This window comes from Peromyscus maniculatus, chromosome X, assembly GCF_049852395.1.
Source record: "Peromyscus maniculatus bairdii isolate BWxNUB_F1_BW_parent chromosome X, HU_Pman_BW_mat_3.1, whole genome shotgun sequence".
Classification (NCBI taxonomy): Eukaryota; Metazoa; Chordata; class Mammalia; order Rodentia; family Cricetidae; genus Peromyscus; species Peromyscus maniculatus.
Genome location: NC_134875.1, coordinates 74,694,271 through 74,717,849, shown reverse-complemented (window position 1 = coordinate 74,717,849; position 23,579 = coordinate 74,694,271). Strand labels below are relative to the sequence as shown.

The 23,579-nt window shown below is 37.6% G+C and overlaps 1 protein-coding gene across 4 annotated transcripts in view; it reads left to right on the top strand.

The window, feature by feature from the left end:
• Positions 1 to 23,579, top strand: part of LOC102912650 (connector enhancer of kinase suppressor of ras 2-like) — a 410,055-nt gene that overhangs the window by 217,103 nt on the left and 169,373 nt on the right. For 2 of the 4 annotated variants that reach the window (XM_076562981.1, XM_076562977.1), the window contains exon 12: positions 4,522 to 4,611. The exons of the other annotated variants lie outside the window; for them this stretch is intronic. In XM_076562981.1, coding sequence (XP_076419096.1) covers positions 4,522 to 4,611 — 90 coding nt within the window. The remainder of the gene's footprint in view (positions 1 to 4,521; positions 4,612 to 23,579) is intronic. 4 annotated transcript variants of the gene reach the window in all.

Here is a 23,579-nt window from a genome sequence, read left to right as displayed (position 1 = left end):
AGATTTTTTCCTGTTTAGTTATTATAAAAAGGTTTTAAATATAGAAGCCTAAGTATATCAGTGTTTAAGTTACTTTTTTTTGCTCATAAAGATTTTCCTCATGTTCCATAATTTGCAATGAATAGTTTGCATTTATTTGTTACTCATGTTTATCTTATCAAAATGCATCATTATAATCCTCCAGTCCCTAGACCACTAGTTCTCAACTTGCGGGCCATGACCCCTTTGGGGGAAAATGACCCTTTCACTGGGATAACATATCAGATATCCTGCATATCAGATATTTACATTATGATTCAGAACAATGACAAAACTATAGTTAAGAAGAAGTAGTAACAGAAATAATTTTATGGTTGGGGTCACCACAACATGAGAAACTGTATTAAATGATGTCATCATTAGGAAGGTAGAGAACCACTGCCCTAGACAATTTAATTGATTCTTTAGAACAAATATATATGCTTCATATACAACTGCTCTGAATAACTCTAAACATTTTACATGTACTAATTAGTATTGATTCAGTTGCACTAGTTTATTAAAGCTCACAGATTTTACATATATGAATGTATTAAGTCCACCTAATACTAGAAGGTAGGTTACTGTTATCATCTTTATTTTACAAATGGAGAAACTGAGGTGCAAATAAGTAACCAAAGTAGCACAATAAATAATAAGGTATGAACTCATGCTCTAGTGTTTATTTTGCTCATCATGAAGATTCACTGTCAGTCAACTCTAAGAGATATTTCCCATTAAGAACCATGAAAATAATAAGTTCAGGTTATTTGTCTGGTGCATTGAATTTAGTGTTATCTGAATATAGTGCCTTAGTTTACAAGCATAATTGTGGTACATGGATTTTAACATTTTTATCCTCAAAAGATTTTCCAATTTAGAAAAACAATTGCAAAAAAAAATCTGAATGTGGTAGCACATACTTTTAATCCTAGTGCTGAGGTAGCAGAGACAGTAACATCACTAGGGCTCAATGGCCAGCTAGCCAGCCTATGCTAATCAGAGAGCTCCAGTTCCCATTGAGAGACTCTGTTTAAAAAAAATGAAAAACTTCTGAGACAAGACACTGATTGTTGATCTCTGACCTCCACCCATATGTATACACACATGTTGTCTACCTGCACATATATGTGTACCTATAGCTGTGTGCAAGTACACATGAGTGTGCACAAAATGAACGGTAATGGCAATATAGTATATATGTACATGATGCAAACATTGAGAACTAAGGCTCAAGTAACCATCTTCCTTAAATGATCACATAGGTGATTATTGACCAAGCTAGAGTACAAAAGCTCCTAGTCTAGTGTTTTCTCAAACATATCTGTTAATTTAGGAAGTTTATAATTATTTGCCTTAATTATGGCTACTGTTGCTATGACAAAACACCATAACCAAGGCAACTTATAAAAGTAAGCATTTAATGGGGGCTTACTGAAAGTTTCAGAGGGTAATCCATTATCATAGAGGGGAGCATCGCTTCAGGCAGGCAGACATGGTGCTGGATCGGTAGCTGATAACTCACATCTGATCCAAAGTTTGCAGGTAGAGAGAAAGAGAGCATGAGATTAGCCTAGAATGAGCTTTTGAAACCTCAAATCCTACCTCTAGTAACATGCATCTTCCAAAAAGGCCAAACCTACTCCAACAAGGCCACACCTTATAATCCTTCTCAAACATTTCCTCCACCTGGAGACCAAGCATTTCAAACGCATGAGCCTATGGGAGCCATTCTCATTCAAACTACCTCACTGAGAAAATATTATTTGCTCTGAAACTAATCAATTAAGTATAATTTTCTCTTAATATTTGAATTTTGATAGAATTACCAAATTTCTTTTTTTTCTTTATTACAAAAATTTCCACTCACTCTACATACCACCCATAGATCCCACCTCCTCCCTCCTCCCATCTCCCAGCCCTCCCTCCCAAGCTACCCCACATCCCCACATCCCCCAAATCAGGGTCTCCCATGGGGAGTCAGCAGAGCCTGGCACACTGAGCCTAGGCAGATCCAAGCCCCTTCCCACTGTACCAAGGCTGGCAAGGCTCCACACCACAGGCCCCGGATTCCCAAAAGCCTGCCCATGCACCAGGGATGGATCCCAATTCCCCTGCCTGGGTGTTCCCCAAACAGTTCAAGCCAAACAACCATCTTCCATATCCATAGGGCCTAGTCCATTCCAGTGGGGGCTTCACAGCCACTAGTCTACAGTTCATGGGCCTGCAATAGTGTGGCCAATCATCTCTGCACTTCTTCCATTATGATCTTGACACTCCCCACCTGCAGAATCCCTCCTCTCTCTCATCAATTGGATACCCAGAGCTCAGCCTGGTGCCTGGCCATGGATCTCTGCATCTGCCTCCATCAGTCACTGGACAGTCTCTATGATGATAGTTAGGGTATTCGCTAGACCGGTCACCAGAGTAGACCAGTCCAGGCACCCTCTGGACCACTGCCAGCAGTCCAAGGTGGTGTCATCCTTATGGGTTCCTAAGAGCCTCCCCAGAACCCTGCCTCTTCCTTTTCCCATCATGTCCTCAAATTTCTTAATAATCAACATAAAGTATGCATTGATATATGTCCAATCAGAAGATAGAAACACTTTCATACATTGGAGTAAAGTTTACTAAATGTTCTTATTATGTAAATAATCACATTAATATTAATAATATATCAACAGTTTTTAAAATATTACTTAAGTATTCTTTAAAATGATTACATTTAAGAAATGTAGTATATTATTAAAATCCTCTCTAAACATCATTTCTCAATATGTTTCCTGCTTTGCTTCATACATAAACAACTTAATCTACAAAGTCTTAAGTAAAACTGTCAACCTTTATGGTCTAGAAAAGTATATAAATTTTGGAGTTCGAGAAAAGTGTTCTTTGATTTTACAAATACCATGCACTATTAGTACTTCTTGTTGCCAGTTTAATGCTTAATCACAATTTCATATCTCTCAGCTTATTCTTACAATAGCAGACTTTTCAGTTTACTTGGTTAAGATACCATGCACTTAAAAGATAAAAAAATGGCCAAAAGATAGATTTTGGGGGAGCATCTGGGATTCCTCAATCATATGTACATACTATGTATTAAAATATAAATTAATTCTATGAATGCAATTTTAAACCTACAATTAAAATTGAAATTTCTAAGTGTAAGGAAAGTGTTCTTACTCACTTATATGTCTTCTTTAACAAAATGTCTGCTGATAAATTTATTCAGTTTTGTTATATTGTATCTGATATTTCATTTTTATTAATAAATAAAATGTGTTTATAATAAAGACAAAAAAACTGTTATTTGTGCTATACATCTCCTCTTCATTTACAAATGAGCAATAATTCTTAAAGTCAGTCTTTACCACAAGTGGCTATTCTCTTTATAATGGTAAATAGATGTAAGGAAAAGAGTTAGCTATATCTCCAACACCCAAAATGAAGTCACTTTCATTCTGTGACTGTACACCCTAAATAGATGTTTTTTTTAAGCCAACTAGTTACTCTATTATTACGAAATTGCTGCAAAGTTTTTAAAGCTGATTTTCTTTTTAGTTGTTACATAGAGTTTTACATGTCATAACATTTTAAACTTCATTTTTTTCTTTGAGGTAGCATGTGCTTTAATAAAAACAGACAATAAATACAAGAAATATATATATATACATATATATATCGTGTATATATGATTTAAATACATACTATATATGTGGCAAGAGAAAAGCATATTGAGAAAGTGAATGAAAATAGACCTGAAGGAAACTCGTAACATCTGAGGATGAGGATTCCTGAAAGAGAAACAACAAATTCAAAAGCCATAGATAAGAATGTAACTTTTTTTGGAGAAATAAGACAAATCCATAAAACTTGTAAAACAGTGGTCTGCAGGTTATTTACAAACATGTTTAACCATCAGTACCATCCAATCACAGAACATCTTCTTTACTCAAGAGGAAACTTTATAGCAGCATTATTCATTAGAGCTGAAATGTGGAGACTGCTCAAATACTCAACAGATAATGAGTGGATAAGTTAAATATTGCATATCTACACAGTGGATGCTATTTAGCAATATAAAACAAAGGAGTGCTGACTTTTTGGCATGTAATAGGTAAACCTGGAAGACATTATTCTGAATACAAAACAACTAATCAGAAAGAACCACATGTTGTACAATCCACTATACAAAATGTCCTGAAGTATATATAAATCTATAGAGGCAGAAGGTATCTTAGTGGTTGCTTAGGACTGTGGTAGAAGAGGCTAGAAGTTTATGACTGTATGGTATAGGCCATTTGTTTAAACCTCATTTTAATATGGGTTTAGTAAGCTTCATGAAATTTGAGGAGTACCATTACAAATAAGTATATTTGAAAATTATGTTACAGCATCAAAAATGATTTTTAGTCTGGAATTGCATAGTAAACATTCTTTTACATAGCATCATTTAATTAGTAATTGTAGAATAACTGAGTCTGTTTAATATGATTATAGGTTTTTGGAGGCCTGTTACCCTGCCTCCTAAGCTTGGCCAGGAAAAGAAAACTGAAGAGCAAAAGTCTGTACAGCAAAAAGATAACAGAGGTGAGTATGTAGTAGAAATTGTCTAAGAATTTAATCATGTTATGTGGTAATATTTGGGAAAATAAATTCAGAATATGAAGTGTAATAGTGGTTACAAGGTAATGTAATACATAATAATACTTAATTCTGTGATTTACTACAAAGAAAAAGTAGCAAAACAAAAAGGCACATGAAGTAAAGTCCAGCTAATATATATATATATATATATATATATATATATATATATATATATATATATAAATGTTCACCCCAGGAACATTTTTTTGCAACATATGTAGTGTTTTCCTGAAATGCTGGTTAGATTCGTAATGCCCATAATGTCTTTTTAATGGTTTAGAATATAATTCAACCAATAAAGTATGAAGCTCAGTGATTTTTAATATATTCACAGATACATGCAACTATCAACTCCACTAGAGTATTTTTATCAGTATAATGACAACTCTGCAACTATTACCTATGTACCTTCCCCTACCCTACCTTTCCCTCAGAAACAACTAATCAATTTTTTGTCGATTTCTCTATTTTACTTATTTTATGAATTGAAGTATATGGTGAATGCTACTTTGTGACTACATTCATTTGATTAGTATAATTACTTCAAGCTTAGTCTATTGTAGTATCATACCTTTTATGACTGAACAATATTCCATATTAGGCATTATCAAATTTTATGTATAGATCTATAAATTAATGGGCATTTGCTTTCATTCAAGCTCAGATACAATAAGTAATGCCACTCTAAATGTTTTTAAAAGATTCTATGAGGGCATGTGTTTCATTTCTTGCCGGTAGTATACCTAGAAGTGAAATTGCATCAAAACCTATATTTGTTGCTTAATGAACTGTCCCAAATATAATATACATTTTAGAAGTTAATGTATATAAACAAATAATATTATATAGCCTGAGCAGGTTGTATTTATCATACACATGCACATGCACATGCACACACACGTATGTAACAACTGTTAAAGAATAAAGAGGCTACGAATTTGAAAGAGAGCAAGGAGGAATACATGAGAGGATTTGGAGGAAATTATGTGAATACAATCTAAAAAAATATCTTTGTTTTGACTTTCTTTTTTATTTATTCTTTGTCTCTTTCACATCACACATTCATTCATTGTCCCTTCATATCTGCCGTCTGCTCTTGCAACCTTCCCTACAAAATAAAATAAAATAATCTAGTCATAGAAACTGTACTGTGACACAGTGAGTCACGCAGTAAACCCTTCTATCCATATATCTTTTCTTACAAGTGTTCATTGCAAAGAGTAATTGGTCTGGTTCTAGGCCTCACTGGGACTCCTCTTGCCCTGTGCCAAGGAGATCCTGTAGCTTTGTATCTGCAGGACCAGCCCCTTCACATGTTCCAGAAGATCATAGATGGGGTGGTGGGTGGGGGAGAGTTGCCCCCCCTTACCCCTCACCCCTCTCTACCTGCTATAGATGAGGCAGCTGACCTTTCCCCTTGCCAGTTGCAGCACTCAAGAAAGCTAGCCCTGCTCCTAGTCTGGGCAGTATAGTAGAGCTGACTCTGTTGGCAGAGGCATAGGTGAGCTGACCCTGAGGATGTGAGAGTGGAATTGTTGGCCACATACCACTCATCTGCCAAAATGTGGTGGTGAGAGCAAGGGAAAGATGTCCTTCCTGCCTTGATCCTACCACCTGTGGTAGGTAAGGGAGCTGACCCTCTCCCTTACCAGCTGTATCACATGGGAAAGTGGGCCCTACATCTTACCTGAGCAGCACAGTAGAGCTGACCCTACTGACCGGGGGGGGGGGGGGGGGAAGGGCATGAACCAGCCATGAGAACATGAGTGTGTGGGAGATCTGGCCCCACCCTTCATCTGCTATATGGTGTTGTGGGCAGGGGAGATGCCCCATGCCCCACCTCACTACCTGTGGCAGGTGGAAGAGCTGGCCCTGGGGTCTTAAGAATGGGAGAGCTGTCCCTGCCCATCACCAGCTGCAGCACTTGAGAGAGTGGCACCTGTACCTCACCTGGGAAACACAGTAGAGCTGGCCCTGAAGGTGTAGGTGTGGGAGAGCCAACCCTGAGGACATAAAATCAGGAGAACTGACCCCATCCCTTGTCCATTGCTACAAGATATGAACTATCCAGGGCAATGCTGGAGAGCTCACCCTGGTGGTGAGGACAAGGGAGAGCTGGCGGACTGGCCAACCCTGCACCTACCCAGACCCATAACCAGAGTTATGAGTTGGCCCACCCTCAAAAATTGCTTTTTAAAATGTACACGTATACATTAGGTATATGACTTCATAATATTTTCTTTTGTGTGGACTGTATTTTCATGGAGTCAAAATCAAATTTAATTTGATAAAATATTATTATAAATATCTATTTTCATATTATCTATAATTAATATCAGTTATCTTTTTTCCTTATATTTTGGGTCTAATATAAAAACATTTTTTTAGTTTCAAGGTTGTAAAGTGTTCTACCTGTTTTTTTCTAAGAGCTTCATAGGTTTGGGTCTTACATTTCACTGATTAGTCTATTTTGGGAATTTTTTGTATAGTGTGATGTAAGAGAACCTTTCATTCTTTTTCAAGTGACTGCACCTTATTCCATTATCATTTGTTAATAAGATTATTCTTTTCTACATGGAATGTTCTTGATACCTTTGTAAAAGAAATCAGTTTAAATTGATCCATAATTTTATGTCTAGATTGTAATTTTGCCATTAATTTACCTGCTTATCATTGTAACAGTACCATATATCATTTCAAAAAATATGCTTTGTGGGCACTTAAGCACCCCAGAAAGACCCTTTGTGAACCACACTGAGAGTAACTGTCATGGTACTATATGACGAAATTTTGTCAGCAGAATACTGATAAATTGGTAGGGGGTAAATTAGGACTACATAGTACTAAGTGAGGTGAAAACTTGCCGTGAACTATCATATTGGATCTAAACAGTGTGTCAGATATTGTAAAGAATGGTCTAGGGATGGAGACTGCATTCACAACTGAACTCCTAATGAAACATACAAAGGTATGACCACATTATGAGATTCTGCCATTGGAGCAGAGCCCACAGACTGGCCCAGCAGCTGTAAACTGATCTTTTAAAGGAAGACAGAAAAAAAGAGAACAGGACTACTTGTGGCAATGGAATTCATAGGAGTTAGATAAGCTTCTTTCTTTTTTATTTAAATTTTTTCATTCCTTTTGCATACCAACCCCTGTTCCCCTCGCTCCCCTTCTCACGCTCCTCCCCCCATTTCCCCCCATCCACCCCTGTCCCCTCCTCATAGAGGATAAGGCCTCCCTTGGGTAGTCAACACAGGCTGGCATATCAAATTGGGGCTGGACCTAGCACCCCCTGACCCTTAGGCACATCAAGGCTAAGTCAGGCATCTCACCATAAGGAATGAGCTCTAAAAAACCCATCCTGTACTCAGGATAAGTCCTGATCCCATTGCCAAGGGACACACAAACACATCAAGCCACTCAATTTTCACCCATATTCAGCGGGCCTAGTTTGGTCCCAGGCAGCCTCCCCAACTGTCAGTCCGGTGTCCATGATCTCCCACTAGCTTGGGTCAGCTGTCTCTGTGGTTTTTCCCATCATGATTCTGAGGCCCCCTCCCAACCCCTGCTCTAGTAATCCTTCTTCCCTCTCTTCAACTGAACTTGGCCAAGTGCTTGGCTGTGGATCTCTGCATCTGCAGCTAGGGAAAACCCCAGGAACTCACAAGATTGTCCCCAGCTAAGAGGGTGCTTGAATTAGCCTTCCCCTGCACTGAGATTAGTGTCTACCCTAATTGTCATCATAGAACCTACATCCAGTGACTGATGAAAGCAGATACAGAGATAAGCTTCTTGAAGAAAAAAAAGGAACATTGAGAATCTTAAATCTGAAACCAGCAAATTTTCATATCCTATATCCTCATCCTGAGTTCTGTCCCTTTCACAGCTGTTTTCCCATTCTTAATACACAGTGCCACTTTATCAGGCCTACTTGGGTCTCCTGTAGCTTTGCACTGTATCGTTTCCCTCTTTCCTCTTTTATATTTTTGCCTCCAAAGGAAAAAAAAACATGGACTTGAGTGGTTAGTAGGGTTTTAACCTCCTGAGAAACAAGACACTTTATGTTGTCAGGTCATATATCTATCTTCACCAGTTTCTTTTCAAACTGTCCCAACTGTCTCTTCTTTATTTTTTCCATTTCATTCCCGCTTATATTTATATTGCCCTTCTGAAAATTCATAGACTTTTGTCTATTCATAGTGTTTTCAATATTGCATAAATTCTGTTCACAGACATTTGTCTTTTATTGAGTATTCCAAGTCCTCTAACTTGTCTTCATGCCCTGATATTTTGTCCTCCCCCCGATCCATTCTTTTTGTGAGGTTTACACTAAACTTTTTGTTTGATTTATTAAAATTTTGATTTCCAGCATTTTACTTTGGTATTCTTCAGTAACTCTTTATTGAATGCCATTTTCCTATCCTGCGTATTTCATTCAACTGTTTTGCATGTGTTCTCTTAGAATTTTTTGGTGGATTTGTATCTTCTTTTTGTATACTTTCTATGTAAGTTGCTTTTATGATTTGCCTCTCCCACTAACTAGGGCAAAACTCAGTGGCTGGCTAGGTCATAGGCCCTAATACTATTATTATGCTAAATTGATATATGTTAAACTGTCCCCTATGATCTTACCTTTATGCCCATTGATTAGTGAATCTCTTAACCCTCCTCAGAGGAACTTCTTTTTTCAATAAGTGGCAATTAGTACAGAGACCCACCATCAATTACTGTACAGAGAATAAGAGGTGGTAGAGTGCTCAGCTCTAAATGGCACTTTGTGTCACACTGCCTTTTCCCAAGGTTCAGGGATCATTACAGAAAAAGGGATTGAAAAAAATATAAAAGCCAGAGAGAGTGGATATCTGTAACAAAACTGCATATGCCTGTCATGAGAGCACAGTTGTGTATGAACTCAGAGCAGCTAGGGCTACCCATTATGAAAGGCTAGCCATGCTTCAGTAGATGGTCCCACAGACACACACATATAGGCAGTACTAAGTGGACTCAGAGGGTATTAAATTTAAAAGAGAGGTAAAGCACATGAAATTCGGAGGGAAAGCTGGAGGGTGGAGAAAATGGAATCGAAGAGAGTTAGGGAGTAGATTGCGTCCAAAATTATATGCACGTATGAATATTAAATATAATTCTCATTTAATAAGAAGGATATATTAACAAATATCACTTTTTACAATTTAGGCACAATATATCAGTAATTCATTCTTGTAACATTCTTAAGTCCTTTCTAAATCCAATCTAGACACCAGTCAAGGGCAAAGGAAACCTTTCTAACATAAAAGTTTAAAGAACAGTTTTACTAAATCTGTGGGCAGTTTCCTCCATTAGACCTTCTCCAAAATGGCTTTTCATGAAAATTTTTATTCATAGAATCCCCATGTGGCAAGGTATCAACTGTATAAATAATCTCAGTTTATACTTCTTAATCTTCCCTCATCTAGTTAGAACAAAAGGCCCCTTACTAGAAAGGTCTATCTTTAAAAAAATTTCAGGCCATCAATTCAGGCACAGTGTAACTGCTGCTAATAAGTTTGAGCTGATCTTACTGCCTTGCAGGCTCAGATTTATCATAATAGATAAGAGTACAGTCCCAGAAGGCACATCTGGTGCCTTGGAAACACATCCTAAATAAAATATATATTAGTCAGACAATATAGGTTAACCAGATTTCCACTGTGGCTTCCCACCAAGGGATATACTTCCTTAGGGCTTTGAGTGTACTCCAATTAAGTCAATTCTGTCTGTTTTCAGAAAAATTGCCTAAAGGCTGACAGTTTAAGGTAGTTTTGTTTGACCAACATACCAGTTGATAACTTGAAATGCTTTATTTTCTATGTATGTGTTGGAATTTAAGCTATCCCATACCATTTCATATTCAGTGCTGCCTGGTGTGATTTTAGGCTCAAAGAACTTACAATACCTTGAACCATCAGTCAAGGAAGTTTTCCTTAAGAAAGGGGAGAAACTAACAGAAACAGTTGTAAAAAACAATGATCATTCATTCTTGTTTAGAAACCCATGCCCAAATTTGTAAGGCTTAGAATCTATTTTTATAAAATTAGTGTATGCCATCAGCAATATCCGTTTTATTTTCACTTATCTGATATTTTACCAAGATCTTTTGTCTTGATTAGGTTGTATGCAAAAGTAACAAAACATTTTTGTAGGATATTTATATACAACTTAATCAGAAATACAAGTTACAAATTAAAAAAACCTTTAAAATAGCTTTATATGATATTTCACCATTCATAGTACAATATGATGGTCAGCCTATAGAAGATCAATTCTGTCCTAGGGATAGCTATATTTAGCAATCAAATTTCTATATTAAAATGTCATACCAGTAGATAAAGTAAATTAGGCTCTTAGTACATTATTAAAACCACACTAATATTGAAATTGAATACAAGGCAGCAGCAGTGAGCTATGTCCTAGAGATGATCCAAAGTCCAATATATCAGGAGTGATTAAACTCCTTGTGGTATGCTCTCCCTTAATTTACAGTATAGAGAAGAATTGCAAGTTAGGAATGCAATCAGTCTCTGTGTTGCAAATATAAAGGTTGTTAGCATCTTGTTTCCAGATTGATTAAAGGACAAATCCTTACCTGTAAGCATTTATGCGTGATCCAGAAACAGTGAAGCACTCATCATGTTTTCTGAGTTGGGAGTAAGGAGTGTCCAAATTCTGACACACAATCTGAATTCTTTTCATTGAGTAGAGTGATTTCTGTTTGACACTGCTTAATATTAGGTCTGAAATAGCAGGTCTATTAGAGTTTGAGTATAGATTCAGGTCTAGGCTATAAGATCATATAAAATCAATAATAAAAAGCCAAAGCAAAATAAACCAGTAACTCTCTTTTAGAAAAGCAAAGCCAAGAAAGCATAGATTATTTCCAAGTCTCAGGGACAAACAAGAATGCCCTAAGTCTTTTTTATCTTCCTTTTCTTTTTTTTTTTTTAATTTTACAATACCATTCAGTTCTACATATCAGCCACGGGTTCCCCTATTCTCTCCCCTCCCACCCCCTCCCCTTACACCCAGCCTACCCCCCATTCCCACCTCCTCCAGGGCAATTCCTCCCCCGAGGACTGCGATCAACCTGGTAGACTCAGTCCAGGCAGGTCCAGTCCCTTCCTCCCAGACTGAGCCAAGTGTCCCTGCATAAGCTCCAGGTTTCAAACAGCCAACTCATGCAATGAGCACAAGACTTGGTCCCACTGCCTAGTTGCCTCCCAAACTGATCATGCCAATCAACTGTCTTACTTATTCAGAGGGCCTGATCCAGCTGGGGCCCCTCAGCCTTTGGTTCATAGTTCATGTGTTTCCATTCATTGGGCTATTTTTTTTCAATAATTGAGTAAAACCGAGATTTATTATAAGCCACGGTCATCCTAGGGTCCTCCATGATTGATATATATATATATATAGCCTCCATGGTTCTATGGGTTGTGGTCTGATTGTTCTTTATTTTATATCAAGAATCCACTTATGAGTGAGTACATACCATGACTGTCTTTCTGGGTTTGGGTTACCTCACTCAGGATGATTTTTTCTAGTTCCATCCATTTGCCTGCAAATTTCATGCTTTCATTGTTTTTCTCTGCTGAGTAGTACTCCATTGTATATATGTACCACATTTTTTTCATCCATTCTTCCGTTGACGGGCATCTAGGTTGTTTCCAGGTTCTGGCTATTACAAATAGTGCTGCTATGAACATAGCTGACCATGTATCTTTATGGTATGAATCAGCATTCCTTGGGTACATGCCCAAGAGTGGGATGGCTGGGTCTTGAGGTAGTTCGATTCTTAATTTTCTGAGAAACCACCATACTGATTTCCACAGTGGTTGTACAAGTTTACATTCCCACCAACAGTGGAGGAGTGTTCCCTTTGCTCCACATCCTCTCCAACATTGACTGTCATTGGTGTTTTTGATCCTAGCCATTCTGACAGGTGAAAGGTGGTATCTCAGAGTCGTTTTGATTTGCATTTCTCTGATGATTAAGGAAGTTGAGCATTTCTTTAAATGTCTTTTAGCCATTTGTGATTCTTGTTTTGTGAATTCTCTGTTTAGCTCTTTAGCCCATTTTTTAATTGGACTGTTCAGTATTTTGATGTCTAGTTTCTTGAGTTCTTTATATACTGTGGAGATCAATCCTCTGTCAGATGTGGGGTTGGTGGAGATCTTTTCCCATTCTGTTGGCTGTCTTTTTGTCTTATTGACTGTGTCTTTTGCCCTGCAAAAGCTTCTCAATTTCGAGAGGTTCCATTTATTAATTGTTGTGCTCAGGGTCTGTGTTGTTGGTGTTTTATTTAGGAAATGGTCTCCGGTGCCAATGCGTTCAAGAGTGCTTCCTACTTTCTTTTCTATTAATTTTAGGGTAACTGGATTTATGTTCAGGTCTTTGATCCACTTGGACTTGAGTTTTGTGCATGGTGACAGATATGGATCTATTTGTAATCTTTTACATATTGGCATCCAGTCATGCCAGCACCATTTGTTGAAGATACTTTCTTTGTTCCATTGTATAGTTTTGGCTCCTTTGTCAAAAACCAGGTGTTCATATGTGCATGGATTAATGTCAGGATCTTCAATTTGATTCCATTGGTCCGTATGTTGGTTTTTATACCAGTACCAAGCTGTTTTTATTACTATAGCTCTATAGTAGAGTTTGAGGTCAGGGATGGTGATGCCTCCAAAGGTTGCTTTATCATATAGGATTCTTTTAGCTATCCTGGGTCTTTTGTTTTTCCATATGAAGTTGAGTATTTTTCTTTCCAAGTCTGTGAAGAATTGTGTTGGGATTTTGATGGGGATTGCATTGAATCTGTAGATTGCTTTTGGTAAGATTGCCATTTTTACTATGTTAATCCTACCTATCCATGAGCATTGGAGATCCTTCCATTTTCTGATATCTTCTTCAATTTCTTTCTTTAGAGATTTAAAGTTCTTATCAAAAAGGTCCTTCACTTGTTTAGTTAGTGTTATCCCAAGGTATTTTATATTATTTGTGGCTATTGTAAAGGGTGATGTTTCTCTGACTTCTTTCTCAGCCCTTTTATCATTTGTGATTAGGAGGGATACTGATTTTTTTAAGTTGATCTTGTATCCTGCCGCTTTACTGAAGGAGTTTATCAGCTGTAGGAGTTCCCTGGTAGAGTTTTTGGGATCACTTATGTATACTATCATAATTTACACTTTTTGCTTTATGCTGCAGGACAAGAATGTGAATTCTTAGCTGCCTGCTTTAGGTGCCATGTCTGACACTTGTTTCCATGCCACTTTTATGGGGTACATGTATTGCTCTGGAACCAAGGGCCAAATTAAAACCTTTTCTAAGTTATTATGTTTAGAAATTTTCCTTGTATTCCTGATCTTTCTAAGACCTTTATCATGAAGGGGTGTTGGATTTTGTCAAAGGCTTTTTCAGCATCTAATGAGATGATCATGTGGTTTTTTTCTTTCAGTTTGTTTATATGGTGTATTACATTGACTGATTTTCGTATGTTGAACCATCCTTGCATCCCTGGGATGAATCCTACTTGATCATGATGGATGATTGTTTTGATGTATTCTTGGATTCGGTTTGCCAATATTTTGTTGAGTATTTTTGCATCAATGTTCATGAGGGAGATTGGTCTGTAGTTCTCTTTGTTGCATCTTTGTGTGGTTTGGGTATCAGGGTAATTGTAGCCTCATAAAAAGAGTTTGGTAGTGTTCCTTCTGTTTCTATTATGTGGAACACTTTGAAGAGTATTGGTCTTAGTTCTTCTTTGAATGTCTGGTAGAATTCTGCACTGAAACCATCTGATCCTGGGCTTTTTTTGGTTGGGAGACTTTTGATGACTGTTTCTATTTCTTTAGGGGTTATTGGTCTATTTAAATGGTTTATCTGGTCTTGATTTAATTTGGTATGTGGTATTTATCCAGAAAATTGTCCATTTCTTCCTGGTTTTCCATTTTTGTGGAGTACAGGTTTTTGAAGTATGATCTGATGATTCTCTGGATTTCCTTGTTGTCTGTTGTTATGCCTCCCTTTTCATTTCTGATTTTGTGAATTTGGGTGCTCTCTCTTTGCCTTTTGGTTAATTTGGCTAGGGTTTTGTCTATCTTATTGATTTTTTCAAAGAACAAACTCTTTGTTTCATTGATTTTTTGTATTGTTCTCTTGTTTTCTATTTCCTTGATTTCAGCCCTCAATTTGATTATTTCCCGGTGTCTATTTCTCCTGGGTGAGTTTGTTTCTTTTTGTTTTTGTTTTTGTTTTGTTTTTCGAGACAGGGTTTCTCTGTGTAGCTTTGCGCCTTTCCTGGAACTCACTTGGTAGCCCAGGCTGGCCTCGAACTCACAGAGATCCGCCTGGCTCTGCCTCCCGAGTGCTGGGATTAAAGGCGTGCGCCACCACCGCCCGGCTGAGTTTGTTTCTTTTTGTTCTAAAGCTTTCAGTTGTGCTGTTAATTCAATGGTATGGGAATGCTCCATCTTCTTTATGTGTGCATTTAGAGCTATGAATTTTCCTCTTAGCACTGCTTTCATAGTGTCCCATAAGTTTGGGTATGTTGTACTTTCATTTTCATTGAATTCTATGAAATCTTTAATTTCTTTCTTTATTCTTCCTTGACCCATTGATGTTTCAGGTGGGCATTATTTAGTTTCCACGAGTTTGTGGGTTTTCTATAATTTTTGTTGTTGTTGAAGTCTAACTTTAAGGCATGGTGGTCTGATAAAATACAGGAGGTTATTCCAATTTTTTGTATCTGTTGAGATTTGTTTTGTGTCCAAGCATGTGGTCAGTTTTTGAGAAGGTTCCATGGGGTGCTGAGAAGAAGGTATATTCTTTTGTGTTAGGATGGAAAGTTCTGTAGATATCTATTAAGTCCATTTGAGACATAACATCTGTTAGGTCCTTTATTTCTTTGTTAAGTTTCAGTCTGGTAGATCTGTCTTTTGGTGAGAATGGTGTGTTAAAATCTCCCACTACTAATGTGTGGGGTTTGATGTGCGTTTTAAACTTTAGTAGTGTCTCTTTTATGAATGTGGGTGCTTTTGTATTTGGAGCATAAATGTTTAGTATCGAGACTTCATCTTGGTGGATTTTTCCCGTGATAAATATGTAATGTCCATCCTGATCTGTTTTGATTGATTTTAGTTTGAAGTCTATTTTATTAGATATTTGGATAGCTACACCAGCTTGTTTCTTAGGTCCATTTGCTTGGAAAGCCTTTTCCCAGCCCTTTACTCAGAGGTATTGCCTGTCTTTGAAGTTAAGGTATGTTTCTTGTATGCAGCAGATGGATGGGTCCTGTTTTCTTATCCATTCTGTTAGCCTGTGTCTTTTTATAGGTGAGTTGAGACCATTGATATTGATGGATATTAATGACCAGTGATTGTTAATTCCTGTTATTTTTTTGTGGTTGTGATGTGTTATCCTTCTTTGGTGTATGTTGGTGTGGGATTATCTATTGCTTGATTTTTCATGGATGTGTTTAGCTTCTTTGGGTTGGATTTTCCCTTTTAGTGCTTTCTATAGGGCTGGTTTTGTGGACAGTTATTGATTAAATCTGGTTTTATCCTGAAATATTTTGTTTACTCTGCCTATGGTGATTGAGAGTTTTGCTGGGTATAATAGTCTGGGTTGGCATCCATGGTCTCTTAGTATCTGCATAAGATTTGTCCATGATCTTCTAGATTTCATAGTCTCTATTGAGTAGTCTGGTGTTATTCTGATGGGTTTCCCTTTATATGTTACTTGGTCTTTTTCCTTTGCGGCTCTTAATATTTTTTCTTTGTTCTGTGTGTTTAGTGTTTTGATTATTATGTGGTAAGGGGACTTTTTTTTTTTTGATCCAGCCTATTCGGTATTCTGTAAGCTTCTTGTATCTTCATAGGTATTTCTTTCTTTAGGTTAGGAAAGTTTTCTTCTATGATTTTGTTGAATATATTTTCTGTGCCTTTGAGTTGGTATTCTTCTCCTTCTTCTATCCCTATTATTCTTAGGTTTGGTCTTTTCATGGTGTCCCAAATTTCCTGGACGTTTTGTGTTATGACTTTTTTTGCCTTTAGTGTTTTCTTTGACTGACGAATCTATTTTCTCTATTGTGTCTTCAGTGTCAGAGATTCTCTGTTCCATCTCTTGCAATCAGTTGGTTATGCTTGTTTCTGTAGTTCCTGTTCGTTTAGTCAGGATTTCTATTTCCTGCGTTCCCTCAGTATGTGTTTTCTTTATTGTCTCAAATTCATTTTTCAGATCTTGGAATGTTTCTTTCATCTGTTTAATTGCTTTTTCTTGACTTTCTTTTATTTCTTCCCATTTTTTGTTCGTTTTTTCTTCCATTTCTTTAAGGGAGTTTTTCATTTCCTCTTTAATGGAGTTTTTCATTTCCTCTGTAAGGGAAGTTTTTATTTCCTCTTTAAGGGAGTTTTTCAGTTCCTCTTTAAGGGAAGTTTTTATTTCCTCTTTGAGGGAATGTTTTATTTCTTCTTTAAGGGCCTCTATCATCTTCCTAAAGTCATTTTTAGGGTTGAATTCTTCTGTTTCTTCTGTCTTGGTATGTTCAGGTCTTGCAGGTGTAGAATCACTATATTTTGATGTTGCCATATAGGTCTTTATGTTGTTGCCTGTATTTTTGCACTGGCATCTACTCATCTCTTCCTCTGCTCGGTGCAGGTGGTGTCTGTGTCTGAGAGTGTCTCTCTTGTTCTAATTTTTAGTCTTGGTTTAGTAGGAGTTCTTGGTTAAATTGGTACTATTGGGCTGTTTCTTCAGGGGCAGCTGATCTCAGTCGGTGAAGTATATACTTATGATTCTGGTAATCTGGTTTGGTGGCTGGGCAGCGCCTTCTTCTGTGTTCCCAGGTCACGTTTTGTTCATTTGTCAACTGCTCAGTTGATCTTGTTTCTTCAGATTTCAAACTGTAGGCATCTAAATCCTCTCCCAGATGGATTTCAGCTGAGCGGGTTAGTCTCACCAACACCTCCAAGTTGTTGGGTTTTGCAGGATCGGCAGCTGGGCCCTGGGTTGTCCTCAGACGGAGTGTTCAAATTCTTTCTGGTTCCGTCCCATGGAGATAGCTTCTTCCCCGGGTGTTGGGGTTAGAGGCGTCCCTGTTCCAAGCTGCGTCTGCTTGTTTCCATCGCGGGCCGCCACCGGGCCTGACTGCCTCTGCGGGCCACCACCGGGCCTGTATGTCTCTGCCGGCTGCCACTGGCGGGCCTACCTACCTCTACTTGTCACTGCTGGTGGGCCCTTCTACCTCTCCTTCCTTTTCTTTAGAATTTAAATTGACCTGCCCCAAAAATATTTACAAAGGGTGGTAAAATCATCAGAAATTATGAGTAGACATCTGATGTAACAAGTGCTTATCTGAAAAAAATTAAAGCACTTCCAATGTATCTACATCTAGAAATTTCTTGTACATTTTATATTTCTGTTTTGAACTACTTTGATAGATTAACAGAAACAAATAAGATTGCTTCAAGTTACTCATTCGAGTTTCTATATTCAAAGCATTAACATTCAAATTATTCCTCAGTGACAAAAGCCAATGGAGTTGTATCCTATTACACATTTTACCCGTTTTTTAAATCTGAATTATCCTTTCAGTACTTATGAAGTAGTAAGTATTTAATGTATTCATATCATTTTTATCTGAATCAGCTACATTTTTAATACAAATTATTTTCTCCAGTTGAAGTAGCAGTTAATTTAGAATTTGAAGAATTAACATTACAACTTCATAGAGATTAGGGAAATAAAACAAGTGAACAGGAAGCTGCTTTGATGATAGCAATGAAGATATGACTTAGTGTATTAGTTCATTTGTGTTACTATAATGCAATATATGAAGCAAGTTACAGTATAAAGAAAAGGGTTTTGTAACATTGTTCTTATGGTGCAACTTTGAGGGGATACATCCCCTGATAGCATTTTGTTTAGCAGAATCCTAAGGTCATTCAGGGAAACAAATAACAAGGAACATGGAACACATAATTAGTTGTGTATTCTCTGATTTCTTTTATCTTATGAATCAAGTAGCATTCAAACTAGTATTCACTTGAATGTGTTTATCTAATCTAATCCTCTCAAAGATTCTATCTTCTTAATATTGTTACTATAGTTAGGATGAGAGCCTGTGCCCCTGGAAGTCCTAACAAACCAGATTCAGTCACCTGTCCTCGATAAGCTTATTACAAGAACCTAAGTAGTAGTGGAGAACAAAGGAGATTTAGTAAATGTGACCAAATTGGGAAGAGAGACAAAGAAATCCAGTGAAACTTCTACCAAGACCATATTTGGTGCTCTGACATTAGGTTAAGTTTTAAATAGAATGAAAGAGGTATGCATAACTAAGCCCTGGCCAAGGTGTGGTCATGCCCATAATTGACTTAGTATTGCCTTGACTCTGGTCTGTCCTGCATAGTGGTTTGACAAGTTACCATGTTAGTGGTATGTGAAATCCCTTCTCCTTTACAAGTTCTCCCTCTGACCATCATCAAGCCTAAGCTACTTCTTTCAGTGTGTGATTTCTTGGGGAAATTATGATTCTGTGAGGTTCCTTGTTTCACCAGTCCAGATAGCCAAAGTAAGAGACAGAAATGTTCCTTTAAAATGCCCTCATTTTTTCCAGGCTTTCCAATTACATTTCCTACTTCTTTATTTTTTAAAATGTCATACATGTACATAATATATCTTATCATACCCATCTCCCCATTCTACATTAACACAACTCTAACACAACTCCCTACTTCATGTCTTTACAAATGTTTTATAACACACTAAGTGCAATTAGTGTTGCACATGTGCACAGGATCATCCACTGACACACGGACAACCTACCACTGGCCACCACTTACAATGAAAAGTGATTCTTCTTCTGCCAGGTTCTATCCTTGGGCTTGTGGTTTCTCTAGTCATGGATTTTGACCATGATTACAGAACCAAGCAAAAATTCCCTCCTGTAGAGCAAGCCTCAAATCCAATCAAGAGAGGGGTTGGTGACTTCATAAACAGCCTTTTCATTAATGTACAAGTGGGCATATCTTGCCTCGTAAGTGAGTACACAAAGAGTACAATATTGTATAAGCTCATTTCTCCCCATACAGTCTGAATATCATTTTGTAGCACTATGAACCTAGCCAGGAGAAAGGTAGTTTCATGTTCAGTTCAAGAATAATTTCTCTGTGCCCTACAAGTTGAATGTGTGGTGTCTTCAGCAGTAGGGTCTTGGCATCTAGTTAAGATAGGCATCCAAGAGCAATAGACATATCCTTCATTGTTTTGGGTGCCTCTCAATGAATCTTTGACAGAGAAGTAACCAGTGCCTGACACTGAAATTTTCATTAAGCCCATATAGTTGAGAAGCAGCATTGTTCACCCATGTGGCACTTCCATTAAAAATTCTTTTAATGTGTGTGTCTGTGTGTGTGTGTGTGTGTGTCTTTGTGTGTGTGATATGTGTGTATGTAAATTACAAACTAGTGGAATGTTGTTGGTTGTTTTTCTATTCTTTTGGTCTTTGGTCTTTTGGCTCTTTTGGGGGCCACCAAACAGCACCCATATCACACACGGAGGCTTATTCTTAATTATAAATGCCTGGCCTTAGTTTGGCGTGTTTCTAGTAAGCTTTTCTTAAATTAACCTGTCTACCTTTTGCCTCTGGGCTTTTCTTTCTTCTGTATATCTTACATTCACTCTTACTCCATGGCTGGCTGTGTAGCTGGGTGGCTGGCCCCTAATGTCTTCATCTTGTTCTCTTGCTTTTTTTCTTATTTCCCCCAGATTTCTCCTTTTATTTATTCTCTCTGCCTGCCAGCCCCACCTATCCCTTCTTCTGCCTCACTATTGGCCATTCAGCTCTTTATTAGACCAATCAGGTGTTTTGACAGGCAAAGTAACACAGCTTCACAGAGTTAAACAAATGCAACATAAAAGAAGGAAACACATCTTTGCATCATTAAACAAATGTTCCATAGCATAAACAAATGTAAAACATCTTAAAATAATATTCTACAATGGTGGAGTTTCTTGAGGCTTATTAATGCATCCTTAGTTTTGTTTAACCCAACCCAATCCCTCCTTTCTTCTACTCCCTGTCCCTATCCCCACTTAAACCTCTAGTTTCCAATATTCCTCATTGTTCATTCATATTACATGTATTTTTTCATCTAATTATATTTTTATTTGAGTTGCTAGATCATAGGCTCCCATGTAGCTTCTTCATACACACTTTATTTTTGTTAATTCTTCCTTTGAACATATTTTCTCATCCCCTTTAGTCTACTTCTTGCTTGAGCCCTTCTGCCCCTAATAGCCCATTTCTCCTTTCACCTATATTTTATTATCCTCTCTCTTCTAAATATGTCACACTATGGCCCATTTCCAGTTTTATGGCTTTCACTTGTACTCCAGGTTAAATACACAAAATAAAAATTAATCTAAAATATATATATATATATATATATATATATATATATATATATATGAAAGAGAAATATAGAATTTGTCTTTTTGAGCCTTGGAGAATCCCACTCAGTTTAATTTCTTCTAAACCTGTACTCTTCATTATTTTCCTTTCTTTTCCATCTGAGTAATATTCTGTTGTGTATATATGTACCAACATTTCAGTCCATTCTTCAGTTGATGGGTGTTTTTGTTTATTTACCTTCCTATTAATTGTGAATAGAGGCAAAAATGAATGTGGATATGCAAGTATCTCTGTAGTAAGGTATATAGTCTTTTGAAAATATGCCTAAGAGTGGTACACTCCAAACTGATTTTCAAAGAGGATGCACTGGTTTTAACTCCTACCAACCATGTATAAAGGTCCTCCTTCCCCACGTCCTTTCCAGCATTTCTTATCATATGTACAGTTCCTGATCATGGCCTTCCTTTCTTCTTTATTTTTTTTTGAGACAGGGCTTCTCGGTGTAGCTTTGTGCCTTTCCTGGAACTTGCTTTGGAGACCAGGATGGCTGAGAACTCACAGAGATCTGCCTACCTCTGCCTCCCAAGTGCTAGGATTAAAGGCGTGTGCCACCACCGCCTGGCATGGCCTTCCTTTCTTGTGTGAGATGAAATCTTAAAGTAATTTTAATCTGCATTTCCCTTAACAGCTAAGGATGTGGGACACATTATGAATTATTAACTAAAATTTTATATTTATTCTTTTGAGAAGTTTCTTCTCAGTTCCCTAGCCCTTAAAAAATGATGTCCTTCATCCCTCTGGTTCTTAAACTCTTCCCACCTTCTCTTCTGCAGAGTTCCCTGAGCCCTGTGGGTTTTGATGGAGACATCCCATTTAGGGTTGAGTGTTCCAAGGTCTCCCACCATGCATATTTTCTGGCTGTGGGTCTCTATTTATTTCCATCTACTTCAGGAGGAAGCTTCTTTGATGATATCTGAGGAAAGCACTGATCTATAAGTATATCAGAATTTCATTAGGAGAAATTTTATTACTGTGTTCCTTTAGCAGAACAGTAGCATTTGATTTTCCCCTAGATCACTGGTCTCAGGTTATTGGCCACCCAAGTAGTATTGGGTATGGGTTCCATCTCTTGTAGTGAGCCTTAAATCAGATATTGGTAGGTTGCTCCTACAAGATTTGTGACATTATTGCACCCAATGTATCTTACAGGAAGGTCACCATTGTAGATCTAAGCATTTCTAGCTGGTTTGGTGTTTACCTTTCTCCTATGGTAGCAAGCAGAGTACCTTCCAGTACCATGAGCATTAAGTCTGTAGGGGTGAAGGCACTAGGTAGGCACCAGTTCAACTTCTCCTTGCACAATTGATTCACTTAGGTGTTGTCTTCAGCAATAGAGCTTTGCCATCAGTTTGTAGAGAGGAATTATAAAGCCTTTACAATAGTCTGGATTGTTTGAGGGTTCCCATTGGACTCCTTTGGCTAAAAACTCAATTAGATATAACACATTTCCGGTGCTGGGAACATAATTTGGTGATGAGATACCAAATTGTATCTCTGTCTCTCTCATTTTCGGCAATTTCATTTAGAATATATATATATATATATATATATATATATATATATATATATATATATATATATATTAGAAGTGTTACTGTACTAGGTTTCGACATGACCCCTCAATTGGCCCTTAGTTTTAGCTGTTTCTCCCTGTATTCTCTCCCTTGCTCCCTTTCCCCTCCACCTCCTTGCTTAATCCTCCTGTTCCAGCCACCTCACCACATCCTGCCTTGTCTATCTATAAATATCTATTCTATTTCACTTTCCTGGGGAGATGCATCCCTACCCCCAGTTGCTTATGCTATACCTAACCTCTGTAACAGCTAGCTCCCACTCCAAGTGAATACATACCATATTTGTCTTTCTGGATCTGGGTTACCTCACTCAGGATAACTTTTTCTAGTTCCATCAATGATAGATAGTGCCATGTACCATACAAAAGCAGTTTAATGAGGTCCATTTATTGCTCATTGTTCTTAGTACCTGTGCTAATTGTGTTCTGTTTGGAAAGTCTCTTCCTGTACCAATGAGTTCAAGACTACCCCACTTCCTCTTCTATCAGATTCAGTGTATCGTATATATGTGCTTATGTTCTACATGCAGCAAATTCAATTTGTGCTGCTCATATATTCCTGGATGTGTGGCCTTCCACTGTAGTGTGGGATACACTCTTAAGAAAACTCATCTCTTCCAGCAGTTATCACTTGTCAATCTCTCCTTGGATAGGAGTAATAATTTGTGCCAAACTCCCCTCTCTATCCTGGAATTTTATCTGGCTTGAGCTTGCAGGGGGCTTGTGCATGCTGTAACTACCTCTCGGGGTTTGTATATACAGCTGCCTTGTTGTGTTCAGAGGATACTGTTTCCTTGTATTTATTCAGCACCTGATTTTTCC